The sequence below is a fragment of the Panicum virgatum genome, chromosome 7N, assembly GCF_016808335.1.
Source record: "Panicum virgatum strain AP13 chromosome 7N, P.virgatum_v5, whole genome shotgun sequence".
NCBI classification, from domain to species: domain Eukaryota; kingdom Viridiplantae; phylum Streptophyta; class Magnoliopsida; order Poales; family Poaceae; genus Panicum; species Panicum virgatum.
Window position 1 is genome coordinate 27127670 of NC_053151.1, and position 19335 is coordinate 27147004.

Genomic DNA, 19335 nt, shown 5'->3' on the forward strand with positions numbered 1-19335 from the left:
CCTGTCAGGCGGTCAAACCAGTTGGGCTCCGGGAGACGGGCGGGGCCCGAGGAAACGAATCGACGATCGGGTCCGGTGGTTGTTGGGCAGAGGCAAGGCCGTACGCGGAAGAAACCCCCATTGCCCAGCGCAAGAAAAAGCCACAACCGAACCGACCGATCGAACGGAAGCAATCAAAGCCAGCCGCGGCGCCCGCTCTTCTTCTTCTCCCAAACCCAGAGGAGGAAGGAGAGGAAAGGGATCCGCTGCAGTTCGGCAGCCTGCAGTTGGGCCACTGATAGGTGGGCCTGTATGTGTGGGGCCCACGTGTCAGGGACACCACGGCCCTGTTTGGTTTAGGTTAGCACAAGTAGCACAAAAATTTTGACCAATAATTAAGGGTATTAAATAAAGGCAATTTACAAAACTAACTCCACAGCCGTGTTCTACTTCGCGAGACGAACATAATGAGGCCTTTGACCGCACGATTCGAGGATGGTTACTGTAGCATCACTGTAACCAATCATCAATTAATTACTATCATTAGATTCGTCGTGAAAAGTTACACTCATCCGTGAAAAGGTTTTGCAAATAAATTTCATTTAGTACTCCATGCATTGAAGATTCTTTTCTCGGATAATGTGTGCTAGTAGTACTACAGGTAAACCAAACAGGGCCCACTGCAGGGCACTCAACTGCAGCGGATCTCGTTCCGGAAGGAGAGCGCGTCCTCGCCTCGTCCCCGTTCCACCACCGCTCCCCGCTCGCCGAGGCCTCCGGCACCGGGCCAATCCGCGGCGAGTGGATCCCTCCCCTTTACTCTGCTCCACCGCAGCGGCCTCGGGCGATTCGGGACCGGGCTGCCGCGAGCTCGCCGGCGCTCCCCTTGCTTGCCGGCTGCCGCCGCCGGTGCTGGTATGGTTACTCTCTTCTCGATTTGGGGGATTTCGGGCGTTTCTCTGTGTGACGGCGGCGTGGGGGGGGGGGGTTCCGGGTTCTGATCGGCGGGCGCACGGGGCCGATTGCAGTTGAACCCAGTCTGGGATGTTCGGGAGAGTCTTCTCGTTTTGGCGGACCAAGTCGAACCGATTGAGATTGGCTCACGGAGGGAGCTCCGCAGCACGCGCGAATCCCCTCAGCGGGCTTGGCTTGACACGTACGGTGGTTATCTTTTGCAGCTCCTTGCCGCTAGGGCCCGATTCAGGAGTGTCCGCGTAGAGTATTCGGCTAACTGGGCTGTTCCGAACTCGTTTGCTATTTTGGTGGGAAGCTACGGTGATGAACGGCCATCTGTTGATAACTTTTTCGTGCATGATTGGAGGGGGGAGATAGTTAGCTGATACTGGAAAGCGAAATCCGTTGGGATCTTGCCCCAGGGTACAGGTAGGCAGGGTTCCGTGAAAAAAGTGGGTACATACTGGATACCATTCAGAATAGGCACCTGTTCGATTTCTAGTAACCTTATTGTGGACAATTGGTGCTCGACTTGTAGCCACTGAACGTAATTCAACACTTCGGAATGGGTACTAGTCCTCCTGTTCTTTTCGGAATGAGATCTAGTCTTTTCATAGCCTTATAAGAAGCTTGCCGACAAACTTAACACACTTGGACTTGAGAAGAGATACTCAGTCATTTTAAGGCGAGCTTTAGTTATTTAGTATCCAACTATCCATGAATTCTTCATGGCTCCTTGTGCTTCAAGTGCAATATTGATGCCTCTAGTACACATATATAGCTATACCTCTGGGAAGGCATTGTCAGCCGCACATGCAGAATTGAGTATCACATGGGATGTCACTGTAAGTCCATGTGGATAACTAATTACACCATATGTGTTAAATTCATCCTGAAGGACTTAGGGAATGGATGCAGATTGGGTTTTTGGGATGCCATCACAGGCATCTCAAACTTGATAGTTCTGTGGATACATGCGCATTCTGCAAGTTTATAAGTTTATATGCAAATCATTGTTCTCTTTCAACAAAAAGAACACAATTTCAGTATGTACACCTTTACAGTAAACTTTTTTTCGGATAAGCCTCTCTCTCTCTCTTTTTCTTTGCTTTTTTTGTGCGTCTCCATTAAAGATATAAATTTTCTGTTTCCTTGACTTCGTAATTGTACATGTTAGTTGCATATCTGATTTTCCCTTTTATTACTTATTAGATATTTCAATTTCTTGAGCTCTTCAGGATCTTTTCCAACACATTTAAGTCTTCATCATTTGTTAATATATTTTCTATCCTGATATCCTCTAGGTTGGAGATGACACACATGTTTCCAAGGGATGGTGCCTCATCTAGCTCAACCTCTATGAGCAGCCAGAGGATTGAGACGGATGATGATCGGATGATTGCAATGGTTCTCTCCGAAGAATATGCCAAGTTAGATGGTGCTATGGCCAAGCGTCTTACAAATTTAACATCAATTCCTGTAAGATGTCTCATGACTTCTATGCCATCTGTATTCCTTTGCTTCTTTCTTCCCTGGACAGTACTATTGGCGTTTGTTTCATAGGCGTAATCCCTTCCTTTCTGGTAGATCAAGTGATTAAATGAACCTAAAATCACTGGCTTCTTACCTGATACTCATTTTTATATGTATGCATGTAGCATGTTCCCCGGATTAACACATACTTCCCGACATATAGTGATGCCACTATGGACCACTATCGCCTTCTTGATAGGTAACTTTTTCATGAACTTTGGTTGCATTTAATCTTCCCAAGCATTCACATTTATTGGTAATAAAGTATGCCATCATTTTTCACAAAGGTGTTTCAACATTTTACCTTATTTTGCAAGCATTAACATTCTGCATGGCTGACATTAGTGTAAATTCCATCCTATCAATTTTTTTGGTAAAAATTTGGAGATCCCTGTCCTTGAGAGAGTAAGACTTGTCTTTTCATACAAATGTGTAGCTGTTGAGTTAAAGGCTCATAGTGCAAGGCTTATATTGAGTTTTGAGATTTGGGATTGTACCTGGGATTTTTGGAAGAAATTGAAGAAAACCGTGAATCGACATGCAAATTGTGCGAGATTCAACAAACAATATGTTTCCTGCATGCATCTCCACCTCTTAAAACATAAATTGCATGCTTTTCTTTCTGAATTGTTTTGTTCACAGAATATTCTGCATTTTCATACAATATTTAGCCATATGTTTACTTTGTGCATATTATAGATTGGAAATCTATATACTGTGCCTCTTTCAGTTATAGAGACTATAAACATGTGTTTACGATGTAAGTCTTTTGTAGGCTAAATGCATATGGCTTGTTTGAAGTGCGAGTAGCTGGTGATGGAAATTGTCAGGTATACCAACTTCTTGTGCCCATTCTTTCTATATATTTGATGAAAGTAGATAATCCTGTTACACTCTTAATATATGTCCATGTGTTTTTTTTTTTGGTTTATGCAGTTTCGTGCACTCTCAGACCAGCTATACCGTTCACCTGATTATCACAAGCATGTTCGAAAGGAGATTGTAAAGCAGGTATGCCAGTCTCCTGGTCATATTGGACGTACCACTTTTCAAATATATGTTAACAAGCTCATATGGCTCAACTGCAAGTTCTTGTATGCTGCAACACATGCTTTTCCCCTTTGTTATTTCGTTGCTCTTTGCTTAACTGTATTAGTATGTCTATTGTCTTGTGAGAGTATTAAGAACTTTTTTCTAATTGTTGATCTCTTTTTCTGCGAAACCCGCATGCTTACATTACATATGCTGTTTTTCTCCTTGTGCAGCTCAAGGAATGTAACTCCTTGTACGAAGGTTATGTTCCAATGAAATATAAACATTATTGCAAGAAAATGAAGAAGTATGTATTTTCCAACTATTAGGTTTGCTACTCAAATAGTGAAAGTTCGTGAACTTGTTTTTGTAACTATAGCGTCATTGACGACCATCTTTTCCAGATCTGGTGAATGGGGTGACCATGTCACACTTCAAGCAGCTGCTGACAAGGTTAATTTTCTTTTACCCTGCTATAATTCCACCATCATTTGCTTAGCTTCTTCACACAACTTACCATGGCACTGCAAGATTTCTAACCATTATACTACTATGCAAATAGCCACTATTATTTTTAAATCTTACTGAAATACAAAACAATGGATAACCTATGTTGTCATGGTCGGTAGAGTATATGAGAGAAGGCAACGTGGCTAGGCTAAGATGCGTAGAGAGTCCACGTTCTTTTAGCATGAGTTTGAATTCTGTAATTTCAGTCAGTTGTAACAGCGTGCTCTATATGAAGCACTAGAAACTCTAATAGCAGTTATGCTGAAGATCATCTGGTGTCTTGGCAACTTCCCCTGTCTCGCGCACGCTCTCCCGCACGACGCCGGCTGTCAGGACGGCGTCGCGCCCTCGCCGCCGCCGGGAGCCGAGTCCTCGGCCTCTGACCTCCCACTCCTACGCCCTGCGCAATAGTAGCCCTGACAATCTGGTATCAATCGGGATGTCTGGGACTTCCGCCGCCTGCGCCTCCACCACGCCGCCGCCCGCTTCTGCAACCGCCCCTGCATCCGCTTCGCTAGACCCGCCCCCTCCGCCGCCATCCCACTCCGCTGCCGCCATGGACACCCTAACAACGGCGATTTACGGCCTGCAGCGTCAGATGAGTCAGTTTGCATCTCGACTCACCGACGTCGAGGGTCGCGCGCTCGCTCTCCAGGGTGCGCCGCCTCCCCTGTTTCCGCCTGCAGTTCCCAACGCCGGCCACGGACTGTGGTCCGCTATGGCGGGTTCTTCTTCTGCCGGGTCTCAGCCGCCCCTCCACCCGCCCTTTCCGCTTGGCATGCCCGGTTTTGGTGGTCTTCCGACGGCGCCGCCTCCAACCGCCGCCGTTCTCACCACGGCTGTGCCACCACCGGCGGTTCCCATAACCCAAATTCCCTTTCCACATTCACCATCACCACTTCCACCAATCCACAACCAGCCGTCGGCCAGCCATTCTGCCCATGAAGAAACAGAGGACTCTCTTGCCGTTCCAAGATACTTCAAGCTAACTTTTCCTACATTTGATGGCAAGGAGGATCCCTTGGGCTGGCTTAACCGTTGTGACCACTTCTTTCGCGCTCAGAACACCCATGAGCGGCAAAAGGTTGGACTGGCCTCCTTCCACCTGACCGGCGTTGCGCAGCATTGGTTCTACATGCTTGAACGTGACGCCGGCGACATCAACACCATCTCCTGGCCCTTGTTCCGTTCCCTTTGCCAACAGCGCTTTGGCTCCCCATTAGGTGCTAACCACCTCTCTGATCTGGCACGCTTGCCATTCCGGGGCTCTGTGGCAGAATACCAGGAGCTGTTCCAGGCACGGCTAGCACCTGCCGGATATCTCTCGCCGCTTCAACAAGTTCAACTGTTCACCGGCGGTCTCCCTGATCAAATCCGGATCGATGTTGAACTTCAAGCACCTATGGACCTTCAGCGCGCCATGTCGTTGGCCCGGGCTTACGAACGGCGTTCCCTCACTCTCCATTCCCCTACACCTGGTCGTTCCTCAATATTTCCACCAAGGACACCAGTAACATCCTCTCCTCAGCTTCCAGCCACCACCACAACTCCAACCCCAACACTTACTCCAGCGTCACCTGCCCCCAGCCGTCCTTTCCGTCGCCCTACTCCCACTGAGATGGCTGACTGTCGTCGCCAAGGCTTGTGCTACAATTGTGACGACCCTTATGTCCGCGGTCACAAATGCCCACGCCTTTTCTATCTAGAGGTGACCGACTTTGATGAGGACTCTGCAGTGACCGACTTTGATGAGGACTCTGCAGAAATTCAGAGTGACACTCCACAAGAGGAACAGCCCCCCCTCATCTCTCTACACGCCATTGCTGGCCTCACAACTAATGACACTATGTGTGTTCATGTGAAAATTGGAGAACACAACCTCATAGCCCTCCTTGACTCTGGCTCCACCTCCAATTTCATCAACCAAGCGGTGGCTGACGATATTGGTCTCCATTTCCATAACAGCGCAGGTGCTAGTGTCATTGTGGCCAATGGAGACCGTGTACAATGTCAAGGACTGGCCCGTGATGTTGCCACAAGAATTGGTGTTGATTTCTTTGCTCTGGAGTGGTATGCAATTCCTCTTGACTGCTTCGACATGGTGCTCGGTATTGCATTCCTCAAAACTCTAGGCCCAATCCTGTGGGACTTCGATGAGCTATGTATGTCCTTTTGGCATCGTGGACATAAAGTGTTTTGGAGAGGCATTGATTCCCCGCAGCGGGCACTTCTCCCTGCAGACCGAGTTCCCTTTCCCAGAGTGCAAAGGCAACCTCTACGTGATCGCCTCAACTTCATCAGTAACAATGCCAATGATACACCCTTGCTGGATGAGATGCTCAATTCCTTTGCTGATGTGTTCGAGCCTCCAATCAGTCTGCCACCTCAACGTCCTTGTGATCACAGAATTCACCTACTACCTGATTCTCAGCCTGCAAAAGTTAGGCCATACAGATATCCGCAAATGCAAAAAGATGAGTTGGAATCACAATGTGCTACTATGCTTCAGCAAGGCATAATCAGACCAAGTACTTCCCCATTCTCAGCACCTGTCCTCCTAGTCAAGAAACATGATGGGTCATGGAGATTTTGTGTAGATTACCGTGCCTTGAACAAAATTACAGTCAAGGACAAGTTCCCTATACCCATTGTAGAGGAACTCATTGACGAGCTGCACGGTGCTACATTTTTCACTAAGTTGGACCTCCGAGCTGGTTATCACCAAATCCGGGTGCACCCAAATGACATTGAGAAAACAGCTTTCAGAACACATGAGGGCCATTTTGAATTCTTGGTTATGCCCTTTGGTCTTACCAATGCTCCAAGTACATTTCAAGCTCTCATGAATTCAGTGCTTAAACCGTTTCTGCGCAAATGTGTCTTAGTGTTCTTTGATGACATCTTGATATATAGCTCCTCTTGGTCAGAGCACTTGCAGCATTTGCGTGCTGTCCTCACTGCATTACGCGCCAACAATTTGCATGTCAAGAAATAAAAATGTGAGTTTGGAACAAAATCAGTGGCTTATCTTGGACACACTATTCCTGCACATGGAGTTGCTATGGACCAAGATAAAGTTTCAGCTGTTACTCATTGGCCACAGCCCCAGTCTGCACGTGACCTTCGGGGATTTTTGGGCTTAGCAGGCTACTACCGCCGCTTCATCCAAGATTTTGGGACAATAGCTGCTCCACTTACACAACTACTTCGCAAAGACTCTTTTCATTGGTCTGATGCAGCAGCACAAGCATTCCAGAATTTAAAAGCATCTGTCTACTGCTCCTGTCCTTCATTTGCCGGATTTCTGTCAGCCTTTTATTGTCGACTGTGACGCATCCGGCAACGGGTTTGGTGCAGTCCTCCATCAGGGTGCTGGTCCTTTAGCTTTCTTCAGCAAGCCTTTTGCTGCCCGGCATCTCAAAGCAGCAGCATACGAAAGAGAACTCATTGGCCTAGTGCAAGCTGTCAGGCATTGGAGGCCATATCTGTGGGGCAGACAGTTTGTCATTCGCACTGATCATTATGCCTTAAAATATATGCTTGACCAGCGTTTGTCAACTGTGCCACAACATCAATGGATCAGCAAACTCTTTGGCTTCGATTTTGCAGTGGAGTACCGGCCAGGCCGTCTCAACATTGTCGCTGATGCACTCTCGCGTCGCGACCAGTCCGACATGAGCATTCATGTTCTCTCTACTCTGACATTTCAGTTCTACCATGATCTTCGTGAAGAAATGGAACAGAATGCTGAGCTCAAAACACTTAGGGACACCATTGCAGCGACACGAGGTGACCAATGGAGAGTTCAAAATGGCTTAATTCATCGTGGTAGACTTGTCTACATTCCCTTTACCCCAACTGCCCTTCAAACTGCCCTGCAGCTAGCACACACAACTGGGCATGAAGGAATTCAGAAAACCCTCCAACGTCTGCGTCGAGATTTTGTCATTGACAATGATTGTGCGGTGGTCCGCGACTTTGTTCATTCTTGTGCAACCTGCCAAAGAAACAAAACTAAAAACCTCCACCCAGCGGGTCTCCTTCAACCACTTGACATACCCACAAACATTTGGCAGGATATCTCGCTGGATTTCATTGAAGCATTACCTAAAGTGAAGCATCCTAACTGTGGTTGATCGGTTCTCCAAATATGCTCACTTCATTCCTTTGCGTCATCCTTACACAGCTAGCTCGGTTGCCAAGGCCTTTTTCTCTGAAATTGTGAGGCTTCATGGTTTCCCAGCTTCAATTGTCAGTGATCGTGATCCTGTGTTCACAGGCTACATATGGGGTGACATCTTCAAGCTAGCAGGGGTAAAACTGCGCATGAGTACTGCCTTTCATCCCCAAACCGATGGCCAATCAGAGGTTGTCAACAAGACTATTACCATGTATCTCCGCTGTATCACAGGTGATCGACCTCGGGCATGGCTAGATTGGTTACCATGGGCAGAATTTTGCTACAACACATCTTATCACTTATCACTCAAAACAACACCATTCCAAGTAGTATATGGTCGCTCTCCTCCACCATTACTACAATATGGACATGATACAGCAGCAGCAACTACTTCAACTGTGGACACTATGATGAAAGACCGTGACATCTTCCTGCATGATGTCCGGGATCGGTTGTTGCAGGCACAGCAATATGCAAAGAAACACTATGATGCAAATCATCGTCCACTGGACTTTGTTGTGGGAGACCTGGGTATGGCTCCGTGTTCTTAATCGGCCAACTCAGTCATTGCTGTCCAGATCCAAGAACAAAACTCAGTCCGAAGTATGCTGGGCCGTTCCAGGTTACCCAACGCATTGGTGACGTTGCTTACAAGCTCCAATTACCAGAAGGTGCACGCATACATGATGTCTTTCACGTTGGTGTTCTCAAGCCTTTCCATGGAGAACCGCCTGCAGCAATACCTCCCTTGCCTCCGCTTCAGCATGGTCGTCTCCTACATGCTCCAGAACGTGTCCTCAAAACTCAACTCCGTCGCGGGATCTGGCACGTTCTCATCAAATGGACAGATATGGCAGACACCGAAGCCACATGGGAACCGGTTGACGCGTTCAAAGCTGCTCATCCAACATTCAAGCTCAAGGACGGGCTTTTTCCCGAGGGAGGGAGAGATGTCATGGTCGGTAGAGTATATGAGAGAAGGCAACGTGGCTAGGCTAAGATGCATAGAGAGTCCACGTTCTTTTAGCATGAGTTTGAATTCTGTAATTTCAGTCAGTTGTAACAGCGTGCTCTATATGAAGCACTAGAAACTCTAATAGCAGTTATGCTGAAGATCATTTGGATCTTCTGGCGTCTTGGCAACTTCCCCTGTCTCGCGCACGCTCTCCCGCACGATGCCGGCTGTCAGGACGGCGTCGCGCCCTCGCCGCCGCCGGGAGCCGAGTCCTCGGCCTCCGACCTCCCACTCCTACACCCTGCGCAATAGTAGCCCTGACATATGTTGTCTATGGCATGACTAGGAATAGAAGACTTTTAAGTCTTATAATTTGTACTCCCATCACCCATCAATATAAGGCATATACTGGTAAAATTAAATTTTCATGCGCCTTACATTGACGCAGGTTTTGTTGTAATGTATTTGGTTTCATCATACATCATTTCATTTTTTCTTTGTGCTTCACTAAAAGAACCATGCTTATGAGACAAAAACATGCTCTTGGGTTTATACTCTGTAAGGGAAGGCTTTGCGCATATTTACTGTAGTACAAATGTGTTTCCCTGGAGAGCAAAGAGTTTAATGTTTTCCTTCTGTTTTTTGCAGTTTGCTGCGAAGATCTGTCTTCTAACATCATTCAGAGATACATGTTTTGTTGAAATTGTTCCACAATATCAAACACCACAGAGAGGTAAGGTTCTTCTGGATTACTACTTAATAGTGACTACTAGCTTATCAGACACCATTGCATGTTGGCATAGAGGACCTCACTACGTCTCTTTGATAATGTGCTGTTTCACCATCATTATTAGTTAATATTTGGATCTGTTGGAAGACCTCACACTTGCACCTTTACTGCACCGTTGTGCAAAAGATAGGTAGATACAAAATCGATTGAAGAAAAATTAGCTGGTTATGATTACTGACCTCCAAAATCCTTATGTTTTTTCAGAGATATGGCTAAGTTTCTGGTCAGAAGTACACTACAACTCACTGTACGATGCTCGAGGTAAGAAGCACAATATACTTATTGTGATTTGCTTGTATCAAGTCTAGATCTACATTACTGTGGTTGCATCTTGCTATATATGCCCATCTTGTAAGAAAAGAAATTACTTATCACTGTGCAGATATACCTAGCAAGTACAAGCCTAGAAAGAAGCACTGGTTATTGTTTTGATAACCATGAGGGATTTTGCTCCATACTGGTGGGTCCATATACTTTACTGTTACACCATTGTTGGCTGGTGGCATCCTGGGGATAACCCTTATGTGGGTTTACCCCCTATAGCTCTGAGTGAACAATCCATGGCGCATGCTCCTTGGGACAGCATCATACATGCATACAGCAGCGGATACAGTTACAATGCTGACCTGAACCCTGTGAATATAGATACACCCTGTACTTTTGAAGTGGAAGATACACCCTGTACTGACAAACAGGTTGATTGTATACCTTTGCCTCTTTGTTCGTTGTTTTATTCTTTATACAGCTATACTCGTTGGTGCCCTTCATCAGTTCATTATTCACATCATTTTATAAACATTTGCCTTTTGGTGATACGTTTTATGGTGCATGGCTGGCTTCTATGCCTGAATATGGTATCAGTTCTGATGTCTGGATGTAACAGCCTTCCAAGTAGTGACCACCCTGCCCTGACTAAACTTTAGTCCCTGTCACATCAAAGAGGGATCCAAACACCCACTAATGCTTATCATGGGTTGAAATGTTGTTTTGACAACGGGTGCTCATTGGAGCTTTGGCTTTGTGTTTAGACTTATTATGGTGTTGGAAATGCATGCAAGTTGCTAACTATTAACTGCACAACAAAGCTGTTTTGTAGCGTTTGTAAACCTAAATATTACAATATCCTTTTTTTTTTGTTTCCATGGAAGAGTTTCCTTGTTTCTTTTCTCTTACTGGTACTAAAGAATGTTCTTGTAAATTATTGTCAATACCATGTTAATTGTACTCTGGATAAGACTGTAAGGAAATGATCACCGGGGTGTCCGACCCTAGAGGGGAAGGGGGTGAATAGGGTCGCTAATTCACTTTCTAATCTAGGGCTCAATCTACTTGCATAAGATAAATTTAACACGTCCTACACATGCTAGTTATGACTAAGGTTTATCTATGCTACTTTCTACTTACCCCAAAAGACTTGCAACCTATAGGCAATTCTAATCAAACTAACTAGGAAAGTAAAGGCACGCAAGATAGAGTAAGTGCGGAAACGTAATGCGGTAAGTAAAGAGGTAAGTGCAAGAGGGATGCAAACTCCCGAGTAGACACGGTCGTGTAATGTGGTTCGGCTCAAACGCCTACGTCCACGGGACACCGAGGCTCTTCCGATCAACGTCTTGCACTAGGCCACCAAGGCGCACCGGCAAGCAACGGCAAGTGCCCACAAGACACCGAGTCTCGTGCACCGCCACCGTCTCTCTCGGTCACCCGGCCAAAATCCACTACGGTGCTTCTCCACCAAGGAGGGGGTCTCCTCTTCCCCCGTACAAAGTGTCGACACCGCTCCACACCAAGTCGGAGGGTCGTCGACGGGAATGCTTTGCTTGCCTCGGCAAGACTTCTCTTAAGCTAGTTCTCTCAAGAACTAAGCCTATACAAGTGCACAAAGCACTCTCTCAAAGTTTCTCACAAGCTAGATATGACACTAAGCACTTCTAGGATGGTTGGTGATGGATCTTTGCTTGGGCAGCACTTTCTTCAGCTCTTGAGGCTTCCAACCATGTGTGACAACCGGCCATGGGGGTATATATAGGCAACACAAGCAAATATAGCCGTTGGAGAAAAGCTGCCTGAAAAGCCCCTAACGCCGGTTAATCCGACGCTCCTCCAATAGCCATCGTCGGTTCAACCGGTGATACTAAACTGCCCGCCTCAAAAACTAGCCGTTACGTGTACGGGCAATCAACAGATGTTGCGTCGGTTTAACCGGTGAGTGTAGTTGTCCTGTGAACTCTGAAAAACCAACTCTCTGGACAACTGCACCGACGTTCACCAAGATCCAATCGTCGGTTCATCCGGTGTATAGACCTTGCCTTAGCTTCTGGATCCATTGCACCGACGTATTCAACTTTCTTCAGCGTCGGTTCAACCGGTGCACTCTGCTAACTGAGTCTTCTCTGAACCATTGCACCGGTGAGTGTAATTTGTCTCACGTCGGTTTAACCGGTGAGTGCAAATTACTTCTGTCTTGGTCCTTTCGACCTGATTTCTTCTGGGTTTTGTATCTTTTCATCCCTTGGACCTATAAGCTTGATAATGATCATCTTAACACATATATTAGTCCAAGTGTTGTGTGTGTCATCAATCGCCAAAATATTATATTGAAATATGGCATGAGAGGTCATTTTCGCTACAATCTCCCCCTTTTTGGTGATTGATGACAACACAACCAAAGCAAGCAAAATGAATTGCAGGAATATGAAATTGATACCAATTTGAAAAGTTAGAAACTACTTAGCTTGCTCATTTTAAAAGCTACCGGCATTTGATTAGTCCATAGGATGAAATACTTTCGGCTTGATAGCAATTGTGAAACAATGGCTTGTGGCCAATGTAAGACAATTGTGTGGTTTGAACCATATGAGCAATGAAAAAATTTTGTACCTTAGTCTATGGGATCATCAAATTGCACTTCTCCCCCATATTGACTAAGTACCTCCCCCTATCACCATGCATCCTTTTGCATTGCATTTTCCATTCCTCCCCCTTGCTAATGGCATCATTTACTCCAAACTATTTGCTTGCTTTTAGGGTACATTTCTCCCCCTTTGTCATCAAACACCTAAAAGCTTCATAACCACTAGCAACAAGGAGCATTAGTGGCAAAAGGAATTTACTAGTGATAGAGTGTTATACCCACTAAATTTGGCATATCTCCCTTTGTTTGAACAAGCTCCCCCTTTTTCAAAGCTTGTGTCACTTCTCATCTTAACACCAATTGTGATGCCAATTGTGACTTGTAGGGGTAGTGTTCAAAAGAAATTTGAACTCATGGAGATAGCTCTAGGTGACTACAACAAATAGCACTTATAAATCATATTAGTCACACAAACGTAAGTTATAAAGTTAGCTCCCCCTAAATGTGTGCATTAGTGTTTGAATCACTTTAAACAAATGTATGCACTTGTAATTCACATAATGGGGATTTAACTTCATAACTTGCTAATCATGGCATCATAAGCAAGCAATTGATATCAAAAGTATTTTTACCACGAATATGAGAGATATCAAATTGCAAGATATACTATGAAAGACATATGCCATGTGAGAGAATCAATTAAGTTCATGTAGGTTACAACAAGATATGAATAAGGTATGGATAACCTACCATGTGAAATTTCTAGGAAGGCATATCAAATTAAAGATACCAATAGTAAAGATAAGATCATGCAATCCTAGAGAGGCATTGAGCTACAATGATGCATGAAGGATATCAAATGAATTGAGATCATCCTTTTACCTTGCTCATTACCTCATAGGGGAGGGGAATTTGGGTCACTAATCTTTAATCCACAACTTGGTTTTAATTCAACTTTGCATGATGCATCCCTACTCATGCATCCCAAACCTTGCCAAGTCTCCAAATTCCCCGTGATGCTTGTTTGGCGCCTAAGTTTTAGAGATCCAAACCTTTTGAGAGCCATCCATGGTATGAATAATATCCTTGGGCACCCAAATAGGCCGGTTCTATCCATATGTTCTCCACCCCATGACATGAGCTACCACCTTGCCATTCTTCTTCTTTTCAAGTATGTAGTGGTTGCTCTTTTGCTTGTTCTTATGGGTGGGCTTGGTGTACATGTATGACGCCTTCAAGTTTGGAGATGTGTTTTTCTTGATGTCCTTAGCCTTCTTATGTCCCTTCTTGCTCTTGTTCAAGTTCTTGGGCTTGACATTTTCTTTGCCCTTTGCTTTGCCCTCTTTCTCCTTGCATTGGTAGGACTTGTGGCTTTCTTTGCAACACTTGAAGCAAGTCACGGTTTCTCCCTTCTCAAGCTTCTTCAAGCCCGCGGAGGTGTTATCTTGAGAAGGTTGGGGTTGCTCTTGAGTGTACTTTCCTTTGAGCCGCCTCAAGTCCGTATATAGCCTTTCTACCTCTTACTTGAGCTCATCATTCTCCTTGGCAATGAGATCATCACATGTTTCTACAACCACATCCTCATTGCAAGGGGTTAGATCACAAGAGGTAGACGCATCTACCTTGATAATGGGAATAGCACAAGGAATATTGCAAGGAAATGATTTATCCGATGATGATTCACTTTTAAATTCAAAACTCTCGTATTTTATTTTAAGTTCTTTATGCTCATTGTCTAACAAATTGAATTTGTTTAGCAAGTTCTCATATCTTGAGACAAATGAAGCATGAGGTTTTTCTTTAGCCTTGAGAGCTTTGATTTCTTTATTTTGTTTAGTGAGATGTTCTTGTTGATTATGAAGAAGTGTCATCATCTCACTAATTTCATCAGTTTCAACATCGGATTCATCATTGGAGGAGGAGTCATCACTTACATCGTTATTACCTTGTACCATGAGATACATGGGAGGTGGTGATGATCTCCGAGGGCGATGGGTGGTGGAGCTCTTGGAATTTTTCTTGTGACTTGAATTTTCACCACTTTTCTTGGGCTTGTAGATGGCGGAGAGAGCTTGAAATTTTGATTTGTTCTTTTTCTTCACCATCTTCTCCATCCCCACCGCACTCCCTCTAATGAAAGTTTTGTACCCAAGCTCATAGAGCTTATGTACATGCTCGGCAATCTTGCGGTGAAGGTATAGCACGGCCCTTGGATATTCTTCATCACTTGAACTTGATTCTTCATCACTATCTTCCTCATCCTCTTCTTCTTGTTCACTTGAGCTTGATGAGTCTTGCCGCCTTGGTTGGTGCTTGCATGAGTGCTTAGCGGCGAGACTCTCATGGCTTGAAGAAGAGGTGGATTCTTGCTCCTTCTTCTTTATCATCCCCATATTATACTCATGGGCGATGATTTGATTGATGACTTGGTTGGGTGTAATCTTGACCAAGTCTTCTTTTTATAAGAGAGCGTTGATGATGTCATAATCGGGCTTGCGAAGGCTTCGGAGGATCTTGCGGTTAATTTCTTCATCTTTAACTTGATTGAAACCTAAGACATTGATTTCATTGACAAGAGTATTTAATCGTGAATACATGTCATGAGCATTTTCATTGGGAAGTTGCTTAAAGCTACTTAGCTCCTCGCCGAGAACATGATATTTTTGATTGGCAACATCCTTTGTGCCCTCATGATTCTCGACAATTTGCTTCCATAGCTTATGAGCATTTTTATTAGCAAATACACGATTAAACACACTATCACATAGAGAAGACAATAGAATTGATTTTGCAATGGCATCATATTATCTCTCGGCCTTAGTCTCATTTTTCTTCCCTAATTCGGTGACACGCCAAACATCAAGCCCACGGGCTTGGAGATGTGCTTGCATAATCACTTTCCATCGAGGAAATCCCGTGCCATCGAAAAACAGAGCCCTATCGGTACTCATCCCTTCCCCGGACATGATACTCACTCGACGGTGAAGTCGACGGGTCTCCTACGAGCTTTCTCACAAATTTACCAATGGAATTGGCCAATCCTCGTAAGAGGTGTGAGACCAAGCTCTGATACCAATTGTAAGGAAATGATCACCGGGGTATCCGACCCTAGAGGGGGAGGGGTGAATAGGGTCGCTAATTCACTTTCTAACCTAGGGCTCAATCTACTTGCATAAGATAAACCTAACATGTCCTACACATGCTAGTTATGACTAAAGTTTATCTATGCTACTCTCTACTTACCCCAAAAGACTTGCAACCTATAGCCAATCCTAATCAAACTAACTAGAAAAGTAAAGGCACGCAAGATAGAGTAAGTGCGGAAACGTAATGCGGTAAGTAAAGAGGTAAGTGCAAGAGGGATGCAAACTCCCGAGTAGACACAGTCATGTAATGTGGTTCGGCTCAAACGCCTACGTCCACGGGACACCGAGGCTCTTCCGATCACCGTCTTGCACTAGGCCACCAAGGCGCACTGGCAACCAAAGGCAAGTGCCCACAAGACACCGAGTCTCGTGCACCGCCACCGTCTCTCTCGGTCACCCGGCCGAAATCCACTACGGAGCTTCTCCACCAAGGAGGGGGTCCCCTCTTCCCCCGTACAAAGTGTCGGCACCGCTCCACACCAAGTCGGAGGGTCGTCGACGGGAATGCTTTGCTTGCCTCGGCAAGACTTCTCTTAAGCTAGCTCTCTCAAGAACTAAGCCTATACAAGTGCACAAAGTACTCTCTCAAAGCTTCTCACAAGCTAGATATGACACTAAGCACTTCTAGGATGGTTGGTGATGGATCTTTGCTTGGGCAGCACTTTCTTCAGCTCTTGAGGCTTCCAACCATGTGTGACAACCGGCCATGGGAGTATATATAGGCAGCACAAGCAAATATAGCCGTTGGAGAAAAACTGCCTGAAAAGCCCCTAACGCCGGTTAATCCGACGCTCCTCCAATAGCCATCGTCGGTTCAACCGGTGATACTAAACTGCCCGCCTCAAAAACTAGCCGTTACGTGTACGGGCAATCAACCGATGCTCCGTCGGTTTAACCGGTGAGTGTAGGTGTCCTGTGAACTCTGAAAAACTAACTCTCTGGACAACTGCACCGACGTTCACCAAGATCCAATCGTTGGTTCATCCGGTGTATAGACCTTGCCTTAGCTTCTGGATCCATTGCACCGACGTATTCAACTTTCTTCAACGTCGGTTCAACCGGTGCACTCTGCTAACTGAGTCTTCTCTGAGCCCATTGTAACGGTGAGTGTAATTTGCCTCACGTCGGTTTAACCGGTGAGTGCAAATTACCTCTGTTTTGGTCCTTTCGACCTGATTTCTTTGAGGTTTTGTATCTTTTCATCCCTTGGACCTGTAAGCCTGATAATGATCATCTTAACACATATATATTAGGCCAAGCATTGTGTGTGTCATCAATCGCCAAAACATTATATTGAAATATGGCATGAGAGGCCATTTTCGCTACAGCAGAGTTTGGTTTTTTAAGGGTTGATAGTGGAAAAGTCGATAAAACCAGATGAGATTTTCTCTTGTTCTTAAGTTTTTTTTTTGAAGGAAAACTGTGGGGGAGTTCCCCATAGTGCTTCATTTTCATTTATAGGTTAGTAAAGTTAGAGAGAATACTTACAAAAGAGGGAGGAGAGAAAGAGAGTTACAAAAGAGAGAGCCAGGAAACTACTGAGTCTTTAGTTACATCGGTAAAACGAACAAGGTGGAGAAGAGTCTGCTCTCTGAACTTCACACACCAGAGAGGAACCGTTGGATGGGCATTATCAAAGATAACTGCATTCCTGACCTTCCATAATTTCCACGCTCCAATTAGGAAGATCTCCATGTTAAGTTTTTTTTTTTGTTATGAAGTCACTTCTATTTTGTCATGACATCCGTTGAAAAACGCCCCTGGACCCTGGGCAATTTCTGTCACATTGCCGTGGTTGGGTGTACGAATTCACCGATCACATGTCCTCCATGGTAATGCATGGCATATAGTAGCTGATAATTATCGTGAGGCGTCTTGTTGAGCGGTACACGAGAAGTACTATGCGGTGCCGCGGTGGTCAATCATCACCACGTACGAAAAGGAGGTGGCGGCAGCAGCATCGTCTTCAACATCTCCCCCTGTTCATTTCCAGCGCCGTCCCCGCCTCTGCACCATGGACAGTTCGCACTTCCTGCGAGTCAGCTGTTACTGTCGATTTCTTAGGCCAATTTCAGTGGGAGTGTCATAAGAGTATCATGAACATTAAATTTGCTAATATGTACCAATAGTATGAGTAGAGAAAAAAGAGAAGTGTCATGAAATGTGAGAGGAGTGTCATCATTATGGCACTCCACTGGCACAGTTCTTAAGATTCCAGACTAAGTAACTGTGTCGATGACACTCCCACTGAAACTGACCTTAGCAGTAACTGTGTCGATGACACTCCCACTGAAACTGACCTTAGCAGCGAATTACAAGCTGGAGGCAGTCAGCAACTCCGGCTCCGTCCAGGGCCAGCTGCGAACAACTCCCCGCGTCATGTTCAAAACGTACGAGTTCGTTGCACACAGTTGGTTCCTGATCTGCATAGTCAGAAAATCCCGTTCAAACGGTCCTTCGCCAGCACCGTGCGGCGCGGCGCCACATTTTTCTCCGCCCGATCTCGCAGCTCGATCACGACAAGACAAGCTCTCTCTCGTGGATTGTGTTCTCGGTTCCACACAATGCCAACAACCTATGGACTTCGCACAGCTCTGCAGAATCCCCCGTACATGCAGACATGCAGTCCGCGTCACGGAAGGACGTGGAAAGAGCGGCCTTTTTCGCTCGTATTCCCCGGTCAGCCACGCGCTTCTCCGTGCGTGTCCCGGCGCGGGCGCGCGGTGGGTGGCCGGCGGCGGCAGGTCCCGCACGGCTTGACTAGGTTGAAGCGCGACGTGTCCGTGCGCGCGCGCGTCGCGGGTTCAGCCTGGCGCCTCGGCCGCGGCTCCGAGGTACGTAGCGCCTTGCGTGGGGGCACGCAGAGGCTACGCGGCCGGCGTGGAGACCGGGAGAGGAAGCAGCGCTCCCGGCGCATTGTCCTGGCCGTGCCGCTAGTCAATGGGTGGCATGCTGTCAGTCACTGCGCACTGGCACGGGCTGTTGGCACTGGGGTCATGGCTGGGTGGGCACTGTGCAGTGATGCCGCGTTCGATGAACGAGGAGATGGATCCAAGGAGCACGCCAACTTCAAGGACCTACACCTCGCGCTTATTTAGATCTTGGTGGACGTTTTTGAAAAATAATACACCTCGCGCTTATTTAGATCTTGGTGGACGTGATCGATCCGATCAACCAGAACCTAAAGAAGTCTAGAGCTCATCGCTTATTCGCTTCCCAATAAAGCTCAATAATGTAAGCTAGCCTTGAAGAGATGATCTCGAAACTGTGACGGAACCCGTCCAATTGAAAAGAGAGACTTTTTCTTGAAACTCGTATGTAACACCTCAGAAATTGGTGATGTTTTTAGGTGAACTCATGATGCTACTTTTCCGTTTGGGTCAATTGCAAAACTGCCCTTAT

The 19335-nt window shown here is 45.9% G+C and overlaps 2 protein-coding genes across 3 annotated transcripts; both read left to right on the plus strand.

Moving 5' to 3' along the window:
* Positions 1 to 82: 82 nt before the first annotated feature.
* LOC120682468 (OVARIAN TUMOR DOMAIN-containing deubiquitinating enzyme 12-like) lies at positions 83 to 10755 on the plus strand. 2 transcript variants are annotated; one of them, XM_039964402.1, is made up of 11 exons: positions 83 to 228; positions 699 to 894; positions 2238 to 2412; positions 2592 to 2665; positions 3242 to 3296; positions 3403 to 3477; positions 3732 to 3805; positions 3903 to 3951; positions 9792 to 9876; positions 10138 to 10194; positions 10316 to 10703. In XM_039964402.1, the coding sequence occupies exons 3-11, from the start codon at positions 2245 to 2247 to the stop codon at positions 10363 to 10365; spliced, it is 687 nt and encodes a 228-aa protein (XP_039820336.1). In that variant the 5' UTR covers positions 83 to 228; positions 699 to 894; positions 2238 to 2244; the 3' UTR covers positions 10366 to 10703. The 2 variants fall into 2 exon arrangements, with proteins under 2 accessions (XP_039820336.1, XP_039820335.1); XM_039964401.1 differs by lacking the exon at positions 83 to 228 and having other exon boundaries at positions 10316 to 10755.
* Positions 3958 to 9565, plus strand: LOC120682466. The gene has a single exon (XM_039964400.1). The coding sequence runs from the start codon at positions 4448 to 4450 to the stop codon at positions 7001 to 7003; it is 2556 nt and encodes an 851-aa protein (XP_039820334.1). The 5' UTR covers positions 3958 to 4447; the 3' UTR covers positions 7004 to 9565.
* Positions 10756 to 19335: the final 8580 nt, after the last annotated feature.

Bases quoted from the DNA above. Each gene is read 5' to 3' on its own strand.
- LOC120682468 (XM_039964402.1), top strand. From the start codon at position 2,245: ATGACACACATGTTTCCAAGGGATGGTGCCTCATCTAGCTCAACCTCT. The intron at 2,666-3,241 runs GTAACTTTTTCA...AGTCTTTTGTAG, and splicing joins CACTATCGCCTTCTTGATAG to GCTAAATGCATATGGCTTGT. The intron at 9,877-10,137 runs GTAAGGTTCTTC...ATGTTTTTTCAG, and splicing joins ATATCAAACACCACAGAGAG to AGATATGGCTAAGTTTCTGG.
- LOC120682466 (XM_039964400.1), top strand. From the start codon at position 4,448: ATGTCTGGGACTTCCGCCGCCTGCGCCTCCACCACGCCGCCGCCCGCT.